The 22,675-nt window shown below is 39.0% G+C and overlaps 2 protein-coding genes across 4 annotated transcripts in view; one reads left to right on the forward strand and one right to left on the reverse strand.

Moving 5' to 3' along the window:
* The window catches only part of TXNDC16 (thioredoxin domain containing 16), a 112,169-nt gene extending 107,306 nt beyond the window's left edge, over positions 1-4,863 (reverse strand). Inside the window, exon 1 of one of the 2 annotated variants that reach the window (XM_061182558.1) lies at positions 4,796-4,863. The gene's annotated coding sequence lies outside the window, so the exon portion shown is untranslated. Of the gene's footprint in view, positions 1-4,660 lie in introns of both variants that reach the window. The other variant, XM_061182559.1, reaches the window with a different exon arrangement.
* A 632-nt stretch (positions 4,864-5,495) lies between these two features.
* Positions 5,496-22,675, forward strand: part of GPR137C (G protein-coupled receptor 137C) — a 52,242-nt gene continuing 35,062 nt past the window's right edge. For both annotated transcript variants that reach the window (XM_061182562.1, XM_061182563.1), the window contains exon 1: positions 5,496-5,894. In XM_061182562.1, coding sequence (XP_061038545.1) covers positions 5,496-5,894 — 399 coding nt within the window. The remainder of the gene's footprint in view (positions 5,895-22,675) is intronic.

Consider the following 22,675-nt stretch of genomic DNA (forward strand, 5'->3'; position numbering starts at 1 on the left):
GGTTCGTCAGTATGGGGTAAACAGTTCCAGTTCTCCTGTCAGGTATACCTAGGATCACACTTAGCTTTCTGCACTTCCCACCACTACTGAAGTTTGAGGCCACCACGTGACTTACCCTGGCCAATAAAATGGGAGTCAAAGTGGCCTGTCTCAGGCAACAGTTTAACAGCTACTGTGTGATATGCCTGGCTTTCTTTTCTTCTGTCATAGTCACTGAAAACACTCAGATGGTGGCTGTTTGTCAGCATGGGTCCCAGATTAAGCACAGCCCAGAGAACCCGCAGCTGGTATGCAATGAGCATATGATATAGGAAGAAATAAACTTTGTTGTCTTAAGCCACTGAGATTGGGAGGTTTTTATTGTAGCATAATCTAGTTTATCTTCACTGGTATACAAACTAGAAGTGAGGTGCTGCCTTAACAAGAACCCCACATACTGGCTCAGGCGCCAAGCAGCAGGAAAGCTGTTCTGGGAGTACTCAAGGAAACTCTCTTCAAAGAAACATAGAGACAAGACCTCAACAAATGATCCATGTTAAGGAGTAACAAAACATTTGATGAAACTGTCGCTACAGTAAGTTGGAGGTGACAAGTACCTAATGAATTTATGAGCATGTACCTAGGTTCATGTAGCTAAAGAACTTATTTATGGCCCTAAGAGAAGAGGCTGGAAGACAGAAATGAGTACTGTGTGATAGTTGCTGTTGATTGTGTTTAACGAGGTATTAAAAGAAAGGTACTCAAAGAAGCACCACCATCCAAAAGACTAGCTGTTCAAAACTTAAAACAATCCTTAAGCCCCCATGCTTGTAGGGTCCGGAAACAAGCTGACAAAACTGCTCAGCCATGGAAAGAAGCCATATTCTCCAAAGCCAACTTCAGGTGGGGACAAAGATAATAAAAATGGAAGGATCTCTTGCAGGGCAAAGCCAAGGACCATAGAGAACTATGCTCCAGGGCATGTGCTAGAATATGAACTGTATGTCACTGGTCCACAATAATGAGATAAACACAGAAATTGTATATAAATGTTTAGAAGCTTTTATAGCAATTGCACACAGTAATTTTGTGTCTGTTGCATCTAATTATTTTTAAATTGGGCTAGTCATTTGATGTGATTTTTCATTTCATTTTTCTTATAATTTAGAGCCCTAGCAATATCTGCCCAGCAAGATTCCAAAATTGCTACAGTCCAGAGTCTGGTATATGTCTTCCATTCTTCTCTCCAAATGGGAACACTTATTATAGTTATCTGTCCCTACACTACTCTACGTATTCAACAGGGTGACGGAGAGAGATAATTTATAAAGATAGAGGCTACCAGAGATTATGGCTACTGGGCATTACTCAGAGATCCCAGACTTTGAGCTTGACACAGTGAGTGGATGGGATTTAGGGGTTATCTCCACTGGGAAGAACCAATGATGAAGTACATGTAGGAAGGAGAATATCTATTGACAAATAGGGCAGACTGTCCAAATGTTTCTAGTTCTCTACACATGTTAAAATTCTACTCCCCACTTCCTTGAGTTAGGTGTGGCCATGACTTGATTTGGCCAATGAAATGTGCAAAGTGACATATGTAACTTCTGGAAGCTTTTAAGAGTTAACATATATGTATCATGAAGCATGACACACTTTTTTCTCTGCTATGATGATTGAAAACACTCAAACCGAGGTCTTCTCTGTTAAACCAAGTCTCAGAAAGAGGACAACATGGGGCAAGGTTCCCAGCCTACTCAGTGTTAACATAAAATAAACGTTACTTTAAATCTCTGAAGATTTAGGGTTGTTATTACAGTATAACCCAACCTAGCCCTATTTGTTTTAGTTAACAGCTAAGAGGAGAGTGACTTGAACATAAATACATATCCTAGATTTTTAAAGCAGTATATTTCAAAGAATTCACAAGAAATTGACCCAATTTCACTTTAGAAAGATTCTAAAAGGGAAGATGACTCTTTAAAATACAACTGTTACCACAACCAGTGCCAGTACGAAAAGAAAATGGAAGTCATAGGCAAATGTTTGCCTCTCCTACACACAGACACCTCCCAACTAAGTGCAGACTCTTAACCTTTGGGGCTGGAAGGAGCCCTCAGTTCTTCAGTATAATGCTCCTGGTGGAACTAATCAGAGTTAGTAGGCAAGATGTAACTTTTGCCTGATCCCTAAACTCTAAACAAGTATGCATGCACAGGTCATTTAAAAGTTGGAAAAAATGTGTGACATTTAACTAAGGACAAATACAGGAGGATGACAAGCACTGTAAGAATGGATGAGTAAGGCTATAGTACAAAAAGGGCTAAAGCTTGCAAATAAAATGTTAAAGGCAACAAAAGTTTGTTTTGCTCAGCACCACAATTCTGAGAAAACCCCCAAGGGCAATGATGAGGAAGTACTTCAAGAGAAAAACACTGATCCTCTTGCTAGTGAGAGGAGGGGACAAAGATTTGCCTTCTGCACAGGTGGGGCAACTGGTGGCCCTCTTCAGCTAGAGCAATCACACTTTGGGATTGGGTCCTATATATAATAACACTTGGCAAATGGTTCTGCTTTTAAATGTTTGAAAGACCACTGTGCTAGAGTAATCTGCTCTCTCAAAACAACAATATTCAACCATTGTGCATTTGGACATATTTCCAATTTTAGGTTACCCAGGAGCAAGCTTTTCTAGAAGACCCTTGGTTAGTTTCCCCTTTAAAGGCTTAAAGTTCCGTTACGATTAAACATAAAACTAATGGTTTCCCCTCTCAAGAAAGAGAGGAAATTAACAACTGTAAACATTAAACAAATTACACCAAGATCTACAGGCATCATTCTCTGGGAAAAGCCACATTTCATATTCTGCAACAAATGGGGTATATAATGCTTACAAAGTTCCTGTAGGAACATTCTGTCAAAAATTAGCTTGCTTACAGTTTAATGCTGGTTTTAGAGAACAGAACCTGCTCACTGAACCAGCCTCAAATAAAATGTTGATTAGATCTCAACACAGTTTACCACTTAAGACCCAAAGGAGGCAATAAAAGGAGTCAACATCTCTCCACTTAAGAGTTCCCTCAAGGGAGTAGGGCAAAATCTTCTACCTGCACCCCCCATATATATGCCCCCAAAAAAGGAAGGAAAAAAAAGCGGCTATTCTGATTTGCTATGACACTGGAATAAAAAGTCTCACAAGCAAAGATGTAAAACTAGTATGGGTGCTATCCAAATGTTGTGTCCTCTCACTTTGAGTAGAGAATACAGGAAAAAAAGAAAAACCCCTTCATGGTGAAAATCTATTCGTGACCTGATTCATTGATTATAGAAGATACAAAAATAGGCCATGCCAGAGAATAAGAGGCTTTCCTGATTTTGACAAGTGCCTAAAAGCACATAACTCTGAGTTCATGCTTAATTTATGGGCTTAAGCACATAACTGCAATCAGTTACCTCACTGGGGCCAGGAGCACTCTGTCCCCTTTCAAATAGAACTGTGTACTGCCCTAACCACATTCCCTATGAATCCATGAGGCAAATGTCTTCAATTCCAATAAAGCTGAGATCCTTCTTTAGAGCGCTGATGTTGGATTAGGACTGTTAACTTCTTACAGCAAGTTGTACCCTACTGTAGGCTGCACAGCACAACCTGCTCAGCTGAATTTCATCAGAGGGATCTCCACATAACAGTGCCAGGCCTAAACATCTATCACAGTTTGTCAGCACACCTATAAAGAATCCAAAACACACCAGCATCTGGTGCCTGGGTAAACTACTGTCCCACAGTCTGGAGCACAAGAGACTTTTACCTTCCCTGTGGATCACTTAGCTAGGAAAGAAAGTAGCAACACTCTTCTTAGAATGGTGAGTTACGAAAGGCCGAGTCTTAGCTGCACCAGTAAATGTAGCACTGACTTTCACAGGGATACTTATTTAGCGATATGCCACCCATCCTAAAGGGAACACAAATTATTCCCTCACCATTTTGCACTACTTTGCTCATTTTATTACCAAACACCCCCCCAAAAAGTCAACAAATATTATCAGTCCAATATACGTGGGAAGATCTATTTATTCCTCATTTATTTACAGCAGTAACATAATATAGCATGTGTTTTGTATATCTCTGAGCCCTAGAAATAGCGCCACAATCCACCACACAGGGGACTAAGGCTTGAAGGAATACATGCGGAATTTAAGAAGCACAGACTATTCTACCTTTTCCTCTCTAGACATTCATCAAAGACTTAAAATTCTGATTCTGCCGTTTTGCCTAAACTTATGCCCGCAGCATCTTTCCAAATTCTAAGTTTCAAAGACCCACCTTCCCCCCACTCTGAGACGGCTTCCATATCCATCCCATTCTAATTCCACTCTTCCTTCTGGGACATATCCCGAGGGAGGGAGGTTCTTTTACTTAGAGCTCCGTTCAGCCTTCGCCTCATTCTTTGCCCTCTCCCCACAGAAGGGCTCCCGTTTTACTAGCCGCTCACGCTAGGGAAAAAGAAGAAAGCAAAACGTGCCTTAGAAGGATCCAGGTGAGGCCCCTTCTAAGCCAAACTCCAGAGCTGGTCAGTGCTGTCCTTAATGAGGGAGAGCAGCCAGGTCTGAATCCCTGCAGGCATCCCTGCCGTCAGAAACCGCAGCCCTCGCCTGCAGGACCCGCGCTGCCACCTACCTATCGAGACCTGAGGACAAGACCTGCGGGCTGGGACCCGGACGGCTGACCGACAGTTCCCGCCACAAGAAGGATGAGAGGCAGAAGGCGGGCCCATGCCTCGCTTCCCGGGCATCCGCGAACCGCTCCCCCTACCTGCGGGTTCGCAGCGCTCCCAACCCTCCGCGTCAGTAGCCTCCACCGCTCGGTGGAGTCAGCCTGCTGGGCAAAAAACAACCACGAGGCTCCTCCCGGTCCTCGTGGGTCTTACGTGCGGCCTTTCCAGCCAATGGGAAGCGCAGGGGGCGGAGCGACAGCCGCCCCGGTGACAGGCGACAACCGAGCCCGCCCGCAGGCGCGAGCTGGCAGTGCAGTTGCTGGGCCAATCGGCAGCATGGGTGGGGAGTGAAGGGGAGGAGCAAGAGGGGAAAGCGGGCACCCAATCAGAGCTTGGCGTCCTGGAGCGACAGGTCCAGCGGCCTGTGGCCTTCCGAGCGCGGCGCGCAGGGGGCGAGCCCTCTTGGGCCAATCGGCGGGAGCCCACGGTGCGGAGCGAGCGCCTCAAATGCTCGGGTTTCTCAGCTGATTGTCTCCAGCCGAGAGTTGTTTTTTGCAGCTACCGAGCCGAGCCGCAGCAGGAGGAGCCGAGACCCCACGGGCGGGGGGCGGGGAGAGGAGGCGGGGTCCCAGGAGCCGCGGCTGCTCTCCGCGGGGCTCCGGGTCCTGTCACGGCGCTTCCTGGGGTTGGAGGTTGGGGTGGGTGGGGGGTCAGGGAGACATCCTTCTCCCCCTCGACGGCGGCTCCGAGTCCGGCCCCTTGCTTCCCGCGCTCTTTCGCCCGCCCCCTAGCCCCCTCATGAGGGCGTCCGTGCCGGGTCCGGCGGCCGGCCGCGAGCCCTCCACGCCCGGCGGGGGCGGCGGAGGCGCCGCGGTGCCGGGCTCCGTGCAGTTGGCGCTGAGCATCCTGCACGCCCTGCTCTACGCCGCGCTCTTCGCCTTTGCCTACCTGCAGCTGTGGCGGCTGCTCCTGTACCGTGAGCGGCGGCTGAGTTACCAGAGCCTCTGCCTCTTCCTCTGTCTCCTGTGGGCAGCGCTCAGGACCACCCTCTTCTCCGCCGCCTTCTCGCTCAGCGGCTCCCTGCCCCTGCTCCGGCCGCCCGCTCACCTGCACTTCTTCCCCCACTGGCTGCTCTACTGCTTCCCCTCCTGTCTCCAGTTCTCCACGCTCTGTCTCCTCAACCTCTACCTAGCGGAGGTAAGGCGGGAGGACCGGCACGCGGGGCCGGGCGGGAGAGCGGGGCCGCCGAGTTCAACTCGGGCTGAGGACCGGTGGGGGGGTGGGTGCGAACCGCGAGAGGCGGACCCGAGAGCAGCCCGGAGGAAACCGAGGCACGTATGGTGTGTGCGCCAGGGTTCTCGTCCTAAACTTAAGCAGCCGATCGGCTCGGCGACTGAGGGGCTTGCGGGGGGTGAGCGAGAGTGTGTGTTCCGACAACTTGAAACAGCAGGACCAGCCTTTGTTCAGCGTCCTGGCCCTCTAAGGGAAGGTGTCGGTGCCACCGACAAAGTGGCATCGCAAAAAGTAGCAGCCCCGGTAGCTCTGCCGAAGCTGGACTGTGTTGAGAGAGGTTGGATGCTGAGGTAGCAGCAGCTCTGCTGAAGCTGGACTGCTGCCAGCCATTACGTCACCAGGCAGAGCTGTTCCTCTGCTATTGTTGCTGCGTTTCTTTTATTAGAAGCTTTATTCTCTCCTGCATCTCCTTTCCCCGGGCTCGATAAGCCTCACACAGATTCCGTTCGATAGTTCTCCGGCGGGGTTAATAAGCAATAACCAATGTCGAGGATCAGTATAAAGACCTCCGTAAAGCCCCGAGTGTGTTTGCCCCAGTTGCTTCATGTTTTGTTTTGGCTATTTATCCTACCTCTTATAGCCTAGTCTTTTTTTTTTTTTTTTTGAGCTAATTAAGAGAGAAAATACTAGCTTAACCTGCGCCTCTTGCAGAAACAAACCACCAAACTGTTTTTGCAATAACTTGCTTAATAGCTGGAACCTAATCACACCCCCTTTCTCTTTTATGAGGAATTGCTGGTTGGTTTGCATTGTTCTGCAGCACTTAGGTATTTAACCCATTTCAAACAGGTTTGGGAGTGTAAGGTTGTCAAGCATGTGTGCCAGCTAGTGGTATTTAAGCCACAGAATTTTGAGAATTGCCAAAAAAAAAAAAAAAAATTCCCCTGCCCTCCCCGCAAAAAAAAAAAAAAAAATCTTGAGGAGGAGAGGAAACAAGGTGACATCATATGCTTAATACTGACTAATATAGAACAATATTGGTCTATGCAGCTAATCCTCTCAAAGGCTTTTGGAGGTGATGAGAATTAACATAGTTCTGAGCAAAAGTAAAAAAAAACATTTGAGGCAGATTAAGTGTTTATATTCCCTGCGTAAACCAACTCTTTTCTCCCATAATAGCTAGGAAGCAGAATGCATAATTTTAAAAGCACAGTCATAACTTCAGCTTTTTACCACACTAAAAACAACAGTTCAGAGTAGGCAACAAAACTAATTTAGCTTTAAATCCCCATCATTTGGAAGTCCAAGCAATACAATGACAAAAACCCAAACAGTAAGAAGCAGAAGTAAAAAGCATGGGTAATCATAAATCAAATAAACATGCCATAGTCATGTCACTTATTTGAAGATGTTCTGATCTTCTAGTTGTTGTTTAAACTGTTATAACACTTCAATCCTTCATAGTTAAGCTGATACACTGTAATTCCTGACACAATTTCTGATACACTACCAGCAACATCTCATCACTAAAGCTTTGTTTAAACTGTTATAACACTTCAATCCTTCATAGTTAAGCTGATACACTGTAATTCCTGACACAATTTCTGATACACTACCAGCAACATCTCATCACTAAAGCTTTGCTCTAGCTTCAGATATAGTTAATTTACCTCAGAGTGACTAGCAGTCCTTGGGCCATGAGTATCAGATAATTTGTTTTTCCCCTATGCATTTTTGACTAACAAAGTCATATTAATGACTCATCATAAAATAATTGGTGGGCATTTCATAAGGTAGCTAAATACTCTTTTTACTTTTTTCTTGAAGTATAACATATAACATAAAGTACATAAAGCTTAAGTATACAGCTAGGTGAAATTTTACATACACTCATGTCACCACCACCAGATTAAAATATACAGCATTTTCAGTGCCCCAGAAGGTCCCCTTGTGCCCTCTCCCAGTCATACCTGTCGCCCTGAGGTAAACACCATGTGACTAAACATTATCACAATAGAAAGAAAGCATCTATATTTAAGCTCAAAATTCTAAAAGTATACTTCTACGGCATAAACTACACAATATCCAGATTGGGTTTTCAGTCTTTTGATTGCTGTTATTCCAAGCTAGTGACGGAGAATTTAAACGTCTAAAAGTCTTCCTGTTAAATGGATCTCTTGTTTGTGTCATGTACTTTTTAAAAAGCAGTAAGATTCTATTACCCTAGAAAACATAATTTGGAAACAAGCTGGACTAAAGTTTTTTTCATTTTGTAGTGTCTCCTAGAAAGAGTGTAGGTTATTTGTCTATCCTTTTTTTAAATAAAATTAACAATTTTAAGACACATAACTATAACTTGAACAAATTTTCAACCTGTTTAAAAAGAGATATTTTAACCAGAAATCATTTCCATATTAACTAGAAAAAATCCAAAGGAATCTATATTTAAAATAGTATTTGAATTCAAATTTTTATATCAATTTCAAGTAACTGGAAGCACACTTCTTATTGATCATTCTGAATGAATAAAGCTTTCCCAATGAGTTCTTTGTTTTTTCTTTTTTTTTTTTTTATAAATTTATTTATTTTTGGCTGCATTGGGCCTTCGTTGCTGCGCCCGGGCTTTCTCTGGTTGCGGCGAGCGGGGACTACTCTTCGTTGCGGTGCGCAGGCTTCTCCTTGCAGTGGCTTCTCTTGTTGTGGAGCACGGGTTCTAGGTACGCGGGCTTCAGTAGTTGTGGCACGCAGGCTCAGTAGTTGTGGCTTGCGGGCTCTAGAGCACAGGCTCGGTAGTTGTGGCGCACGGACTGACTTGCTCCGCGGCATGTGGGATCTTCCTGGACCAGGGCTCGAACCCCTGTCCCCTGCATTGGCAGGTGGATTCTTAACCACTGCGCCACCAGAGAAGCCCCCCAGTGAGCTCTTTGTATTATAGCAAAGCGGTAGGGAAAGTCTACATGGTGACAAAAACAAAACTTAACTAAAATTTGACTTTTTTTTTAAACAAAAGGCCCTTATATCTGTTTTAAATAGCTGTGCTTCTTGATTACCAAATCACTCTGTCTTTACTGTCATATTAAATGCCAATTTCATTTTACTTTTGACCTCTTTAAAGTATTTGTTGTGTCCATTTCTCACTAATTAAAAACATCCTAACTTTAAGGACTTAGTTACAAAGAACCATAGAGCAGTGTAAAAATAAAGTTAGTAAAACAACCATTACTACTTTGAATACATTTTGCTAGTTCTTCTAAAAATAAGTTTTCAAAAAGTGAAGACCAGGCTTCCCTGGTGGCACAGTGGTTAAGAATCCACCTGCCAATGCAGGGGACACAGGTTCGAGCCCTGGTCCGGGAAGATCCCACATGCTGCGGAGCAACTAAGCCCGTGCGCCACAACTACTGAGCCTGCACTCTAGAGCCAGTGAGCCACAACTACTGAGCCCGCGTGCCTAGAGCCCATGCTTCACAACAAAAGAAGCCACTGCAGTGAGAAGCCCGTGCACTGCAAAGAAGAGCAGCCGCCCCTCGCCGCAATTAGAGAAAGCCCGCGCACAGTAACGAAGACCCAACGCAGCCAAAAATAAATAAAATAAAAAATAAATTTATATTAAAAAGAAAGTTAAGACTGCCTAAACCACTCTTTCTTTTGTTGACTACACTTGAATGGAATTCAGATGAGGGGGAGTAACCCTTTCTGAAATAATTAGATTTACCATACTTAACCTCCTGGAAGCAGATAGTTGAAAAAAAAAAAAAAAAAGCAAAAACCTGTACACTAAGTTAAAAACACCTAGTGAACTTTTTCCGGCATGATTAATAGAACATGTACTTTACCAGAGAATGGTTCACACTCCTGTATGTTTAACAGAAAAGGTTTCAGTCTTTAAAACAAATTATGTGATAAAACATGCTACCTACCATTGGAACAAGTAAAAGGACTAAAAATGAGTGTTGATAGTATACTATCTTTGGAGTATTGTTGATGCGTGCCAAAATCAATGAGTTCATCTCCAAGACCCACAGTGACATTTTTTCTTGCAATTTTGTAAAATGAGTGCCAGTTGCTTAATCGGGATAAAATGCAGTGACTAAATCACAATGCCAAAACAGCTAGGAAAATTAAATTCAGAATCTTAACTCTTACATTCATGGATGCTATCATTGTCCCTTACATTGGATATATTCTTCCAAATATTGATGGAATGTCAGATAACATGGAGTGCAACTTAACAGGTACTTTGGTTTTGTTATAATGTTCTGTGATATCTCACAAAAGTATTTCTACCACCTAAAATAGAAACTCCTTAAGGATAAGAAGTTATTTTATCATACTTTAATCTCATAGAACAATGGTGAATATATTTTTGAATGAAAATCTTGAAAAGGCTAAAATCTTGAAAATATTTAGCTATCTAAAATTTAAGAGTTAATTTTGATGAATATATGAGGTAAATTATTTGTGTACTTTCTGGGATCTTTATATTTTCTGCTTAAAAGATTGCTTATGATATGAATGCTAAGATTCTCTTAGATTTTCTTGGTTTAGTTAGTTACTTCTGATTACTACAGGTAAAATCTTACTAATGAAGCCACTTTAATATATTAGAGTTTTGCTTAGCAAAACTATTCTTATATCATGGCAAATGGCCCATGATAATTAGGGCTTTGCTAATTTGATTTCAACAAATTCTATTAAACAGAAAAGTCTGCAGAACAAGCAAGTCTCACATCATGAGTCAGTTACTATTCACTGGAAATCGTGGTTTTGTCAATGTTGGGTTTTTATCCATAACTGTGATTATGCACTGTTTTTATCCAAATCTTCTAAACTCTTCTATCCATTAACTTGATTCTGTTTTTCCTGAGATCATCTGTGAAGCAAGAGTTTGAGATACAATTCCATGGCAAAGACCTGATTACAGTGCCTTACATTCTATGTGATTTAATATTTTCAAAGCACTTCATAACAGTTGTCTTCATAACCCCTGTGAAATAGGTAGATATAAACAAGGTGTGATTTGTCCAAGGTTTTATGGCTAATATAATATGTATCAGAAATGAGACTACTGCATAGCCCACAGGCTATAAAGTCTTGTCAAGTGATCGCTCCCTATGAACTTTTCTGAATACCATTAACACTGTTTATTATTTAGTGCTCACTATTTAACTTGCTTTCCCATTTTCCACCATTTCAAACCTTTTCCACTCTCCAGAAAACTTTTTTCCTCCTTCATACTCAGCATATGACCCTCGCCTCCTAGTTTATAGAAATAGAAACCAGGGCCATCTGGCTGAACAGAGATTCAGAGAAATGCCTTAAAATGCTACAGAGAGCATTTAATCCCTTTCAATGAATGATTGAGCTGGTAAGTGAGGAAGTTCCTCAGAGACAAGAAACCACAAAAAAAGTGAATATGAAATTATAAAGTACCACACAGATGTTTGTCTTGGGTTTGGGGGTAGTTGCTAGCTGCTTCCTGCTAACCTAAAGCCTGGATTTAAATGTGCTGGGGTTCTGAAGAGGTGACATAGGAGGCAATACCTTGTGGCGAGGTCTAATCAAAGAATTCATCCCCTCCAACTTAATGCCAGGACTCTCGGAACACACATCTTCAGTGGATGAATTATGGGAAAAATAAGCAGGTCCTCAGAGGTTGGTGGTGGGATTTATGCTTGTCTCTGCCTTGGCTCTGGGTGAAGGAGGTACAAATTGAGGAAAGAAATGTCTTCTCTGAAAATGCATAACAAGCTTATTCTCACACAAGTTTGAAGCCTGAAATCACACTTCTGTGATTTTAGAGGGGGAAAAATCCTGGCTTGGTGGTAACCTCAAGGACCTGGAAGGAGCAAATGCAAATAATCTGTCATGGAGTGTACTATACTCCCAGAATCCTGACAAATAAAATTTGAAGGAACATGAGCTCAAAATGAAAAATCACTCTAGGGACTCTTCCCTGCAAAGATTGAAGATGTCAGAATTATCAGATAGATTGTATAAAATATTCACTTATCTGATTTAAGTAAGTAAACACTGGTGATGTATGATAAAGAAATAATCAAAATTGACTAGGCACATTTGGAAAAAAATCATTTTTTAAATGAAAAATACAATTAAATTTAGAAACTGAAATGAACTGAACAGATTAAATAGCTAAAAAGAAATCATTAAGCTCAAAGATCTGAGGAAAAAAATCACCCAGAATATAGCCCAGAGAAATAAAAGATGGAAATAAGAACAAGAGATTAAGAGAGAATGAAGATATAATGAGCAGGTCCAGTGTATATCTACACTGGACCTTAGAATTTCAGAGAAATTACTTAAAAGGATAATGACTTAGAGTTTTCCCAAATTTATGAAAGATGCCAAATTTCAAATTCAGAGAGACCAAAAAACCCAAGACAGGTTAAAAGAAAATGAACAAAGAGTAAAACCTCAAAATACCAAAGACAAAATGTTTTTAAAACAATTAGACAGAGATAATATTACCAACAAAGGAATGAAAGTTAGTTTTTGTTGGCATTTCATTAACAACTAAGGAATCCAGAAGATGGTGAAACATCCTGAAAATGCTGAGAGAAAATAACCAGCAAAATTCTACCCACAATAAAACTATCAATAATAAGGGTGAAATAAAAGCCAAGTTGGGAGTGACATCAGCAAGATGGTGATGGACCCTCCATCCCCCTGAAAACATACTGATCAGCAACAAGTCAGAAATTCCCTTTGTGAGAAATCCAGAAACGAATTGAAAGGCTCCTGCACTGCAGGTGAACACAAAACAAGAATCACCAAAACCAGTAGGGAGATTTGGGACAGACTCTCATCAGAGTCCCTGACCCCAGCACAGTGCCATAAAATTGGGAAGAGACCTCCTAGGTCTCAGCTTCTCCCAGAGGAAGGAAGGGGTTAGTTCACATGTCCATCACCCCAGCTTTTCTTAGGGGGCTCCCCAGAGATCAGGCTTCTGTCTTGCCAGTCTTAGAACTCTGATGGGTTCAGTACAGTTTAGACACCTGGAGGCGAATGGAGACAGCAATTTGAACTGGCAGACAACATAGCTCCCCTGCTTCCTCAGCACAGAACGAGCAAACCAGAACTACAGCTTCCTGCTACTCCCTGAGGAGGGAAAGAGTTGGTAGAGGCCCCCAAAGTCTCTGGACAAGTTGATTGGTGACAGTGTTCTACTGTCCAAGGCCAGTCCATGAAGATTGGGAGAGGTACCTATTTTGTCTAATGCACAGACAGTAATGCAGAGAGTTGAGAAAAATGAAGAATCAGGCAGAGATGTTTCAAACAAAGCAAGATAAATCTCCAAAAACCCTAATGAAACAGAGGTATATAATTTACCTGACAGAGAATTCAAAATAACTGTCATAAAGATGCTAACTACAGGCAAGAGAACAAAGCATGAGAAATTTCAACAGAGATAGAAAATGTTAAGGGAATTCCCTGGTGGTCCGGTGGTTAGGACTTCACTCTTCCACTGCAGGAGGCATGGGTTCAAACCCTGGTAGGGAAACTAAGATCCCACAAGCCACACAGCACAGCCAAAAAAAAAAAAAAGTACAAAACAGAAATCATGGAGCTGAAGAACATGAAAACTGAAGTGAAAAATTCACTTGAGCAGTTCATCAACAGACTAGATATCAAACAGGATCAGTGAACTTGAAGACAAGTCATTGGAAATAATTTAGTCAGAAAAGAAAAAGGAATGAAAAAGAATGAACAAAACTAAAGGGACTTACGGTACACCATCAAACAGATCAATATACACATTGAATCCCAGATAGAGAAGAAAGTACCAGAAAGCTTATTCGATGATGATGATAATGATGACTGAAAAATTCCCAAAACTGGAGTAGAAAATGGACATCCAGATCCAGGAAGTCAAAAGAATACAAAGAAATCCACACCAAGACACATTATAATCAAATTATCAGAAGTCAAAGGCCTTTGAATTTTGAAAGCAGAGAAGGAAGAGACTTGTCACATACAGGGAAACCCCTACAAGACTATAAGAAATTTTTCAGCAGAAATTTTGCAGGCCAGATAAAGAGCAGGATAATCTTATTAAAGTGCTAAGAGAAAACAACAACAACAACAAAATGCCAAGTAAGAATAACATACTCTGCAAAACTAGCTTTCAAAAAATAGAGAGATTATGACCTTCCCAGATAAACAAAAGCTGAAGGTCCCACTAGACCTGTCTTATAAGAAATGCTAAAGAGAGTTCTTCAGGTTGAAACAAAATGATGCTAAAAAGTAACACAGTAGCATAAGTATGAAACTCATTGATAAAGACGAATATATAGACAAATACAGAATATTGTATTACTATAATGGTGGTGGGTAAATCACTTTTAATTCTAGTATAAAAGTTAAGAATAAATATTAAAATAACTATAAAGATATAAAAAGATACACAAAATAAACAGATGTAAATTATGACAATAAAATGTTGGAGGGTGGGTGGAAGAAGTTTAAGTGTAGAGTTTTTGTATGCAGTTGAATTTATCAGCTTTAAACAGACTGTTTCATAAGATATTTTTTGTAAGCCTTAAGGTAACCACGCACACGGACATACACCACACACACACTATAGAAGTTACACAAAATTAAAATGGAAAATAATCAAAGTATATCAATATGAAAAAAAATTAACAAAACAGGAAGACAGCAAGAGAGGAAATAACAGACCAAAGAACTACAAAGCTAATAGAAAAACATCAACAAAATAGCAATATAAATTGTTTCTTTCCAGTAAGTACTTTAAATGTAAATTGATTAAACTCCCCAATCAAATGACATGAGTTGCTGAATGGACTAAAAATATAAAAGACCCAACTGTATGCTGTCTACAAGAAACTCACTTTCGATTTAAGGGTACACATAGACTGAAAGTAAAAGGATGGAAAAAGATACTATGCAAATAGTAACCAAAAGGATGCAGGGGTTGCTTTAGTTAGACAAAATAGACTTTAAGTCAAAAACTGTCATAAGAGGCAAAGAAGGACATTATATTATTATATTATGAAAGGTCAATCCACCAGGAAGATGTAACAATTATAAATATGCATCCAACATCAGAGTACCTAAACATATAAAACAAATATTGACAGAACTGAAGGGAGAAATAAGACAGTAACACCATAACAGTAAGAGACTTCAATGCCCCACTTTCAATAACGGATAGAACATCCAGACAGAAGATCAATAAAGAAACCAAGCACTTGAGCAACATTATGGACCAAATGGCACTGACAGACATATATAGAACATTTCACACAACAGCAGCAAAATACACATTCTTCTCAAGCACACATGGATCTTGCTCCAGGGTAGATTGCATGTTAGGTCACAAAATAAGTCTTGGCACATTTAAGAAGATTAAGATCATACAAAGTATCTTTTCTGATTACAGTGGAATGAAACTAAAACTCAATAGCAGAAGTAAAACTGGAAAATTTACAACTATGTGGAAATTAACACACTGTTGAACAACTATCGGGTCAAAGAAGAAATCAAAAAGGAAATTAGAAAATATGTCTTGACAAAAGAAAACACAACATTCCCCAAATTATGAGTTCCAGCAAAAGCAGTACTAAGAGAGATTTCCATAGTGATAAGCACCTACATTTAAAAAGAAGAAAGATCTCAGATGAACAGCCTAATTTTACACCTCAAGGAGCTGGAGAAAAGAACAAACTAAGCCCAAAATTAGCAGAAGGAAGGAGAAAACAAAGATCAGAGCAGAAATAAACAAAATAGAGAATTAAAAAACAATAGAAAAAAATTGATGAAGCTAAGTTAGTTTTTTGAAAAGCTAAATAAAATTGACAAACTCTTAGCTAGACAATTAAGAAAAAAAGACAAAATAAGTAAAAGCAGAAATGAAAGAAGAGACATTACAACTGATGCCACAGAAAGAAAAAGGATCATAAAAGACTACTATAAGCAGTTATATACCAACAAGCTGAATAACCGAGAAGAAATGGATAAATTCCCATAAACATACAACCTACCAAGACTGAATCATGAAGAAACAAAGTATGAACAGATCTATAACTAGTATGGAGATTGAATCAATAATCAAAAAGCTCCCAATAAAGAAAAGTCCAGACCCAGATGGCTTCACTGGAGAATTCTACCAAATATTTAAAGAGTTAATGTCAGTTATTCTCAAACATTTCCAAACAAATTGAAGAGGAGAGAAGACTTCCTAACTAGTTCAATGAGGCCAGCATCACCTTGATACTAAAGCCGAAGATACCACCTGAAAAGAAAACTACAGGCCAGTATTCCTGATGAATATAGATGCAAAAGTCCTCAACAAAATACTAGCAAACTGAATCCAACAGCACATTAAAAGTATTATACACCATGACCAAGTGGGAATTACCCCTGAGATATATGGATGGTTCAAGAAAATCAATTAATGTAATATACCACATTAACAGAACAAAAGATAAGTCACATCTTTACAATAGATGCAGAAAAGGCATTTGACAAAATTTAACACCCTTTCATGATAAAAGCTCAGCAAGCTAAGACTAGAAAAAAATTACTTCAGTGTAACAAAAAAAAAAGCTACAGCTAACATCATTTTTTTTAATGTCTTGAGATATTTTCTAATTTCCCTTTTGCTTTCTTCTTTGACCCAATGGTTCTTCAAGAATGTGTTGTTTACTTTTCTAGTTTTACTTATGCTCTTAGAAAATATAAAGAATATAAAAAATATGCAAGGAAATAACAAAAAATGCCAGTCATTGAGTATAATTTCTTTTTATTTCATGGAACACTTTCAGAAATTGACAACATACTAGAGCATGAAAGCAACACTTAACAAATTAGAGGCAGTGAGACACAGTGACTGAGAGTACATCTCAACCACTTACTGGCTCTGCCTATGTCCCATTTCCAAAAATGGATAATAATAATGCATACTCCATAGGGTTAGTGTGAGGACTAACTGATATTAAAATCAGAAAAAATAATTATAAAAATAACTGCAGGGAACTATAGTCAATATCCTGTCATAAACCATAATGGAAAAGGATATGAAAAAGAATATAATGTATAACTGAATCACTTTGCTATACAGCAGAAATTAACACAACATTGTAAATCAACTATACTTCAAAATTTAAAAAAAAAAAAAATTGCAAATATCTCTCACGAACATAGATTCAAAAATCCTTGACAAATCAAATCCAAATATATAGATAAAGGATAACATATCATGACCAAATATGTTTTATCCCAAGAATACAACATTGGTTTAACATTCAAAAATCAATGTAATAAACCGTATTTGCAGTGTATTGGAGAAAATCATATCATCTCAATAGATACAGAAAAAGAATTTGACAAAATTCAACAACCATTCATGATTTTTTAAAAAAATCAACTTTTAGCAAACTAAGAACAGAAATTCCTCAATCTACTAAAGAGCATCTACAAAAATACCTATAGCCAACATAATACTTAATGATGAAAGACTGAAAGATTACTCCCTAGGCAAGAGGGAGGTACTTCACTTCTTGTCCTAGCCATTGTGCTGGAGGTTCAGCCATTGCAACAAGGTAAGGAAAAAAAGACAAACATTAGAAAGAAAGAAGTAAAATTGTCTTTATTTGTAGGTGACATGATTGAGGCAAAAATTTTAATGAACCTACAAAAATCAACTAGAGCTAATAAGTGAATTTAAGAAGTTTGCAGGATAAAACTATTTCATATACTAGCAGAAAACAATTGAAAAAAGAAATATAAAAACAATTCCATTTATGATAGTGCCCCACCCCAAATTAAAATATTTATGAATAAATGTAGTAATATATGTGCAAGATCTTTACAATGAAAACTACAAAACTACTGAGAGAAATTAAAGAAGGCCTAAGTAAATGGCAAAAATACCCTGGAAGACCCATTATTTTTAAGATGTCACTTCTCCCCTAAATTGATATATACATTCAATGCAATCCCAATTAAAATATTAGCAGGATTTTTTGGTAGCAGTTGCCAAGATTATTTTTAAATGTATGTGGAAATACAAAGCATTTAGAATAGCGGAAACAATTTTGAAAAAGAAAACCAAAGTTGGATGATCACACTACCTGATTTCAAGACTTCCTGTAAAGCTATAGTAATTGAGACATTGTAATACTAGAGAAAAGATAGACATATAGATCAATGGAGAAGAAATGAGAATGCAGAATTAGACCCACACATATATAGTCAATAGACTTTTTACAAAGGTGCCCAGGTAATTGAGTGAGGAAACGAACATTTTTTTCAATAAGTGGTTCTGAAATAATTGGGTATCCATATGGGGAAGAATGAATACTGATTCTTACGTCACACCATACTTAGAAATCTACTTGCTATGGATCATAGACCTAAATGTAAAAGCTAAAACTCGTAGAAGAAAATCTTCATTACTTTGTAGGAGCCAAACATTTCTTAGGAAACAAAAAGCATGAACCAAAATTGACAAACAAGACTTTATCAAAATAAAAGCTTGTTTTTTGCAAAACAGATATGATTTGCAGCACATGTATCTGGCAAAGTGCTTGTATCCAGAATATATGAAGAACTCTTACAACTCAACAGTAAGAAAGTCCAATAAATATGGGCAAAATATTTTAACAGATACTTCACAAAAGAAGACGTATGCGTGGCCAAGAAGCACACGAAAAGATGCTCATCATCATTAGTCATCAGGAAAATGAGAATTACAACGGTGAGATACCATTAAATATTGACTAGAAAGACTAAAATTAAAAAGATTATACCAAGTATTGACAAAGATGTGTATTAATAAGAAAATATACCCTGATGATAGGAATATAAAGTTTTACAACCACTTTGGAAAGCAGTTGGACAGTTTTTGAAAAGTGAAACGTCATAAAACAGCTGTTGAAGTCCTAGAGGCCCAAGAGAAACAAAAGCATATGTCCATACAAAAACTTGAATGTGAATGTTCGTAGTAGCTTTATTCACAATGGCCCAAAACTGAAATTAACCCAAATATCCATAAAAAGCAAAGGGATAAACAAAATATGGTATATCCATACAAACGGGTATACTTTGCAGTAAGAAAGGAACGTGCTAGTGATAAACACAACAACGTGGATGTATCTAAAAAATCAGTATGTAGAATGAAAGAAGCCAGACAAAAATGAGCTCACGCTATGAGCTCACTATTAACATTTATATTAAATTTTAGAAAACGCAGGCTAACCTATAGTCACAAAAAGTGGATTACCTATTGCTTGGGGCCTGGGGCAGGATGAAATTTAGTGGGTGTGGAAAGATTCTGTATTTGATTGCAATGGTGGTTTCACAGGTTGCAAAAGTATGACAAAACTCATCAAATTGTACACCCACATACATATATTATACCTCAATGAAATTGATTCCCCCTGCAAAAACAAAAACAAACAAAAAGAGTGCAGAGGTTTGAAATATAATCTGAGAATAAAACCTAAAGTGAGGAAGAATGTAAAAAGTGTAGCCCCGTCACTTAGCAGCTCTGTGTAACTTCATAAAGTTATGTGGGTAAATGACATAACCTCTCTATGCCTATTTCCTCATTTATAAAAATGAGAATAATAATAGTACTTACCTCATAGAATCATTGTGAGGAGTGAAGTACATAATTCATATAAAATCTTTAGAGTGGTACCTGCCAAATGGTGTTGATTGTTAGCTATTAATATTAAATTTCAAGGGCTTCCCCGGTGGCGCAGTGGTTGAGAATCCATCTGCTAATGCAGGGCACACGGGTTCGAGCCCTGGTCCGGGAAGATCCCACATGCCGCGGAGCAACTAAGCCCGTGTGCCACAACTACTGAGCCTGCGCCTCTGGAGCCTGTGCTCCGCAACAAGAGAGGCCGCGATAGTGAGAGGCCCGCGCACCGTGATGAAGAGTGGCCCCCGCTTGCCACAATTAGAGAAAGCCCTCGCACAGAAACAAAGACCCAACACAGCCAAAAATTAATTAATTAATTAATTTTAAAAAAATTTAAATTTCAAAAAATTGGGATTTCTTAGACTATGTTCTCTCACCCCCAAATAACTCTTTGAATTCAGTAACAGAAATAAGGTGTGAAAGTTTATTTAGAAGAATTTTAAACACTTATGAACACATGGGTAAAGGATGTAATCACAATGAAATTTAGAAAATACTTAGAATATGATAATAAAAATACTACATATCAGAACTTTATATGAAGCAGCTAAACTGGCACACAGAAGTAAATCTGGAACTTTAAATGTTTACATTAGAAAAGAAGAGCCTGAAATTTAGCAAGTTAAGTAAGCATCCAATTTTATGTTAAAAAAAAAAAGATAAACCCAAAGGAAACAAGCAGAAGGAAATTAATGTAGAGATTAATAGAAAACATAATAATAAAGAGACTTAACAAAACCAAGAGCTACCTCATACTTTTTTTTCATGGTCAAATTTCTTCAGGGGTGACCATGTACGTACTCACCATCTTCTCACTTCCCCAGCCACTCTAATCTCCTTTGCCCCATCACTCTACCAAAAGAGCTGTTGCCTAAGGCTCACAGTGACCTTCCTATCAACAAGTTCATTAGACACTTTTCAATCCTCACCCAGGTTCATCTCTCAGCAGCAATTGACTCCATATTTTTCTCTATAACACTTCCACTGGCTAGCACACTGTCCTGGATTTTTTTTTTTTTTTTTTTTAACTACCTTGCTTGCTTCTCCTCATGCTCATCTGCCTCTGCCTTGCCCTCAGAGGTTGAAGTTTCTCAAGACCTAAGCCTAAGTCCCTTGCTCCTGCCAAGTGATTGCATCCACATTCTTGGTATCGTACCACTTAAAAGCAGATGACTCACATACACATATCTATGATCCTAACACAGACTCTGAGCTCTCGCTTTCTATATTCTACACCTATTTGACATCTCTTCAAGGATATCTGAAGCCCTCAGATTCAGCATATCCATATCCAACATATTCAACTGAGCTCAGGATCTTTCCTCCTCCCTCCCCCACTCTACACCTATTTTCCCCAAAACCTCACCTTCCTCTTTTCTTCCCCATTTCAGTGACTGGCATTGCTATCCATGTATTTACGTAGTTCAGAAACCTATGAGTCATTGATGCTGCCTTCTTTCTCATATCTCACATTCACCCCATTACCAAATCCTGTCTGTTACCTCCTAACATCTCTTAAGTCCATTCACTTCTTCCCATCCACAATGCCTGGTGCATGCTACCATCTATCTATTGCCTAGTCTATGGCAGTTAGCCTCCTAATTGCTGTGTCTATATCCTCTGGGTCTCACTCAAAAAGAGTGCTTCCTTTAAAACAGGGGTCCCAAACTCAAAGGCCTAGAGGGCCCTGGATATTACCATCTGAGAGATAATAGGGAATGGTGGTGACTATGGTGTACTAGAGAGCATATATCTAAAGAGGGCACTACATTAATTCAGTTCCAGCTGTGAGATGACATTGACAAATCATCTGATTTTTCAAGAGAAATCAGAAATTTGGATTTTTTTAATAGGAAATCTACTTTTTAAATAATGGAATTGAAGTATTGTTTAAAAAAAAAAATACCATAGGCTAACACTGGTTAAGCCAAACAAAACATTTTGTGGATCAGATCCAACCCATAGGCTACTAATTTGTATTTCCTTCTCCTCCCCCTTTTGTTTTTTCTGTATTATCTTCCTTAGAGGAATAAAACAAATCAACACCATATTTTCTTTATAATGTCCGTATAACAAAGCTAAATTACATTTAATACCCATCAGCATTAGTTAAAATGAACTCTGAGTAATTTACACCTTAACTTATGGGAAGTTTATGTTGTTCTAAGTTTGACCAAATATAAAGAAAGTACCATACATCCCGTTGTGATATACCATCAATGTCTGCCTCGCTCTACTATACTATATACATTGCTTTAGGTCAGCCATTATTGTACATTTGTTTTGAAGGAAATTTTGCATGCTCTTCAGTACCTAATACTGTTATATGTGTGATCAGTGCTTAATGACTTGGATGGTTGAGCAAATTCATGGTAAAGTAAAGGAGTTTAAAAGAAATGTTTCCTTCTCTTCCTCCACACAAATAAAATCAGAATCTCTAACTTAGCGAAGTAGAACTTTGCATCTAACTTGTTTTAAATAAAGACAAACTTCTATAAATTAGGTGTCGTTGTTATCTTTTTATTTTAACTTTGTTGAGGGGTCTGTTTAAGTAGTATAATTTCATCAATAGTCCTGAACTAGAATTCTGAGAATATGAGTTCTGGTCCAAATCCTATTCTACTTGGCTAATTGATATTTGTCAAATCACTACTTTTCTGGGCCAGTTGTTTAATTTGTAAAGTGGTTAGTCTCAGTGATATCTAAGACACCTATAGTTCTCATAGTCTGACACTGATAAAGCATCTAGAATTTGAGGGTTTCTTTAAAAAATCTCTTCTTACTTTATGACCTAGTTCTGAAATCTAATACAGTGTCTGTGAATGCTACCTCTGAGATATGAATGCCAATTTTTAAATTACACATATGTTAAAACCAATCAAAGTTTAGTTGTTTAGGACATAAATATTTAAATATTTAGAATCATCTGCTTTCTAAAATAAGGTATAGCTGTATATTTCAAATCTGTATGTTCTAACTTTTAACAAAAATTCAATTACAGCTGCCATTTTTCATTAGCACGTTGATCACATACTACAATTTTTTTTCAGCT

This window comes from Eubalaena glacialis, chromosome 2, assembly GCF_028564815.1.
Source record: "Eubalaena glacialis isolate mEubGla1 chromosome 2, mEubGla1.1.hap2.+ XY, whole genome shotgun sequence".
In the NCBI taxonomy this organism is placed as follows: domain Eukaryota; kingdom Metazoa; phylum Chordata; class Mammalia; order Artiodactyla; family Balaenidae; genus Eubalaena; species Eubalaena glacialis.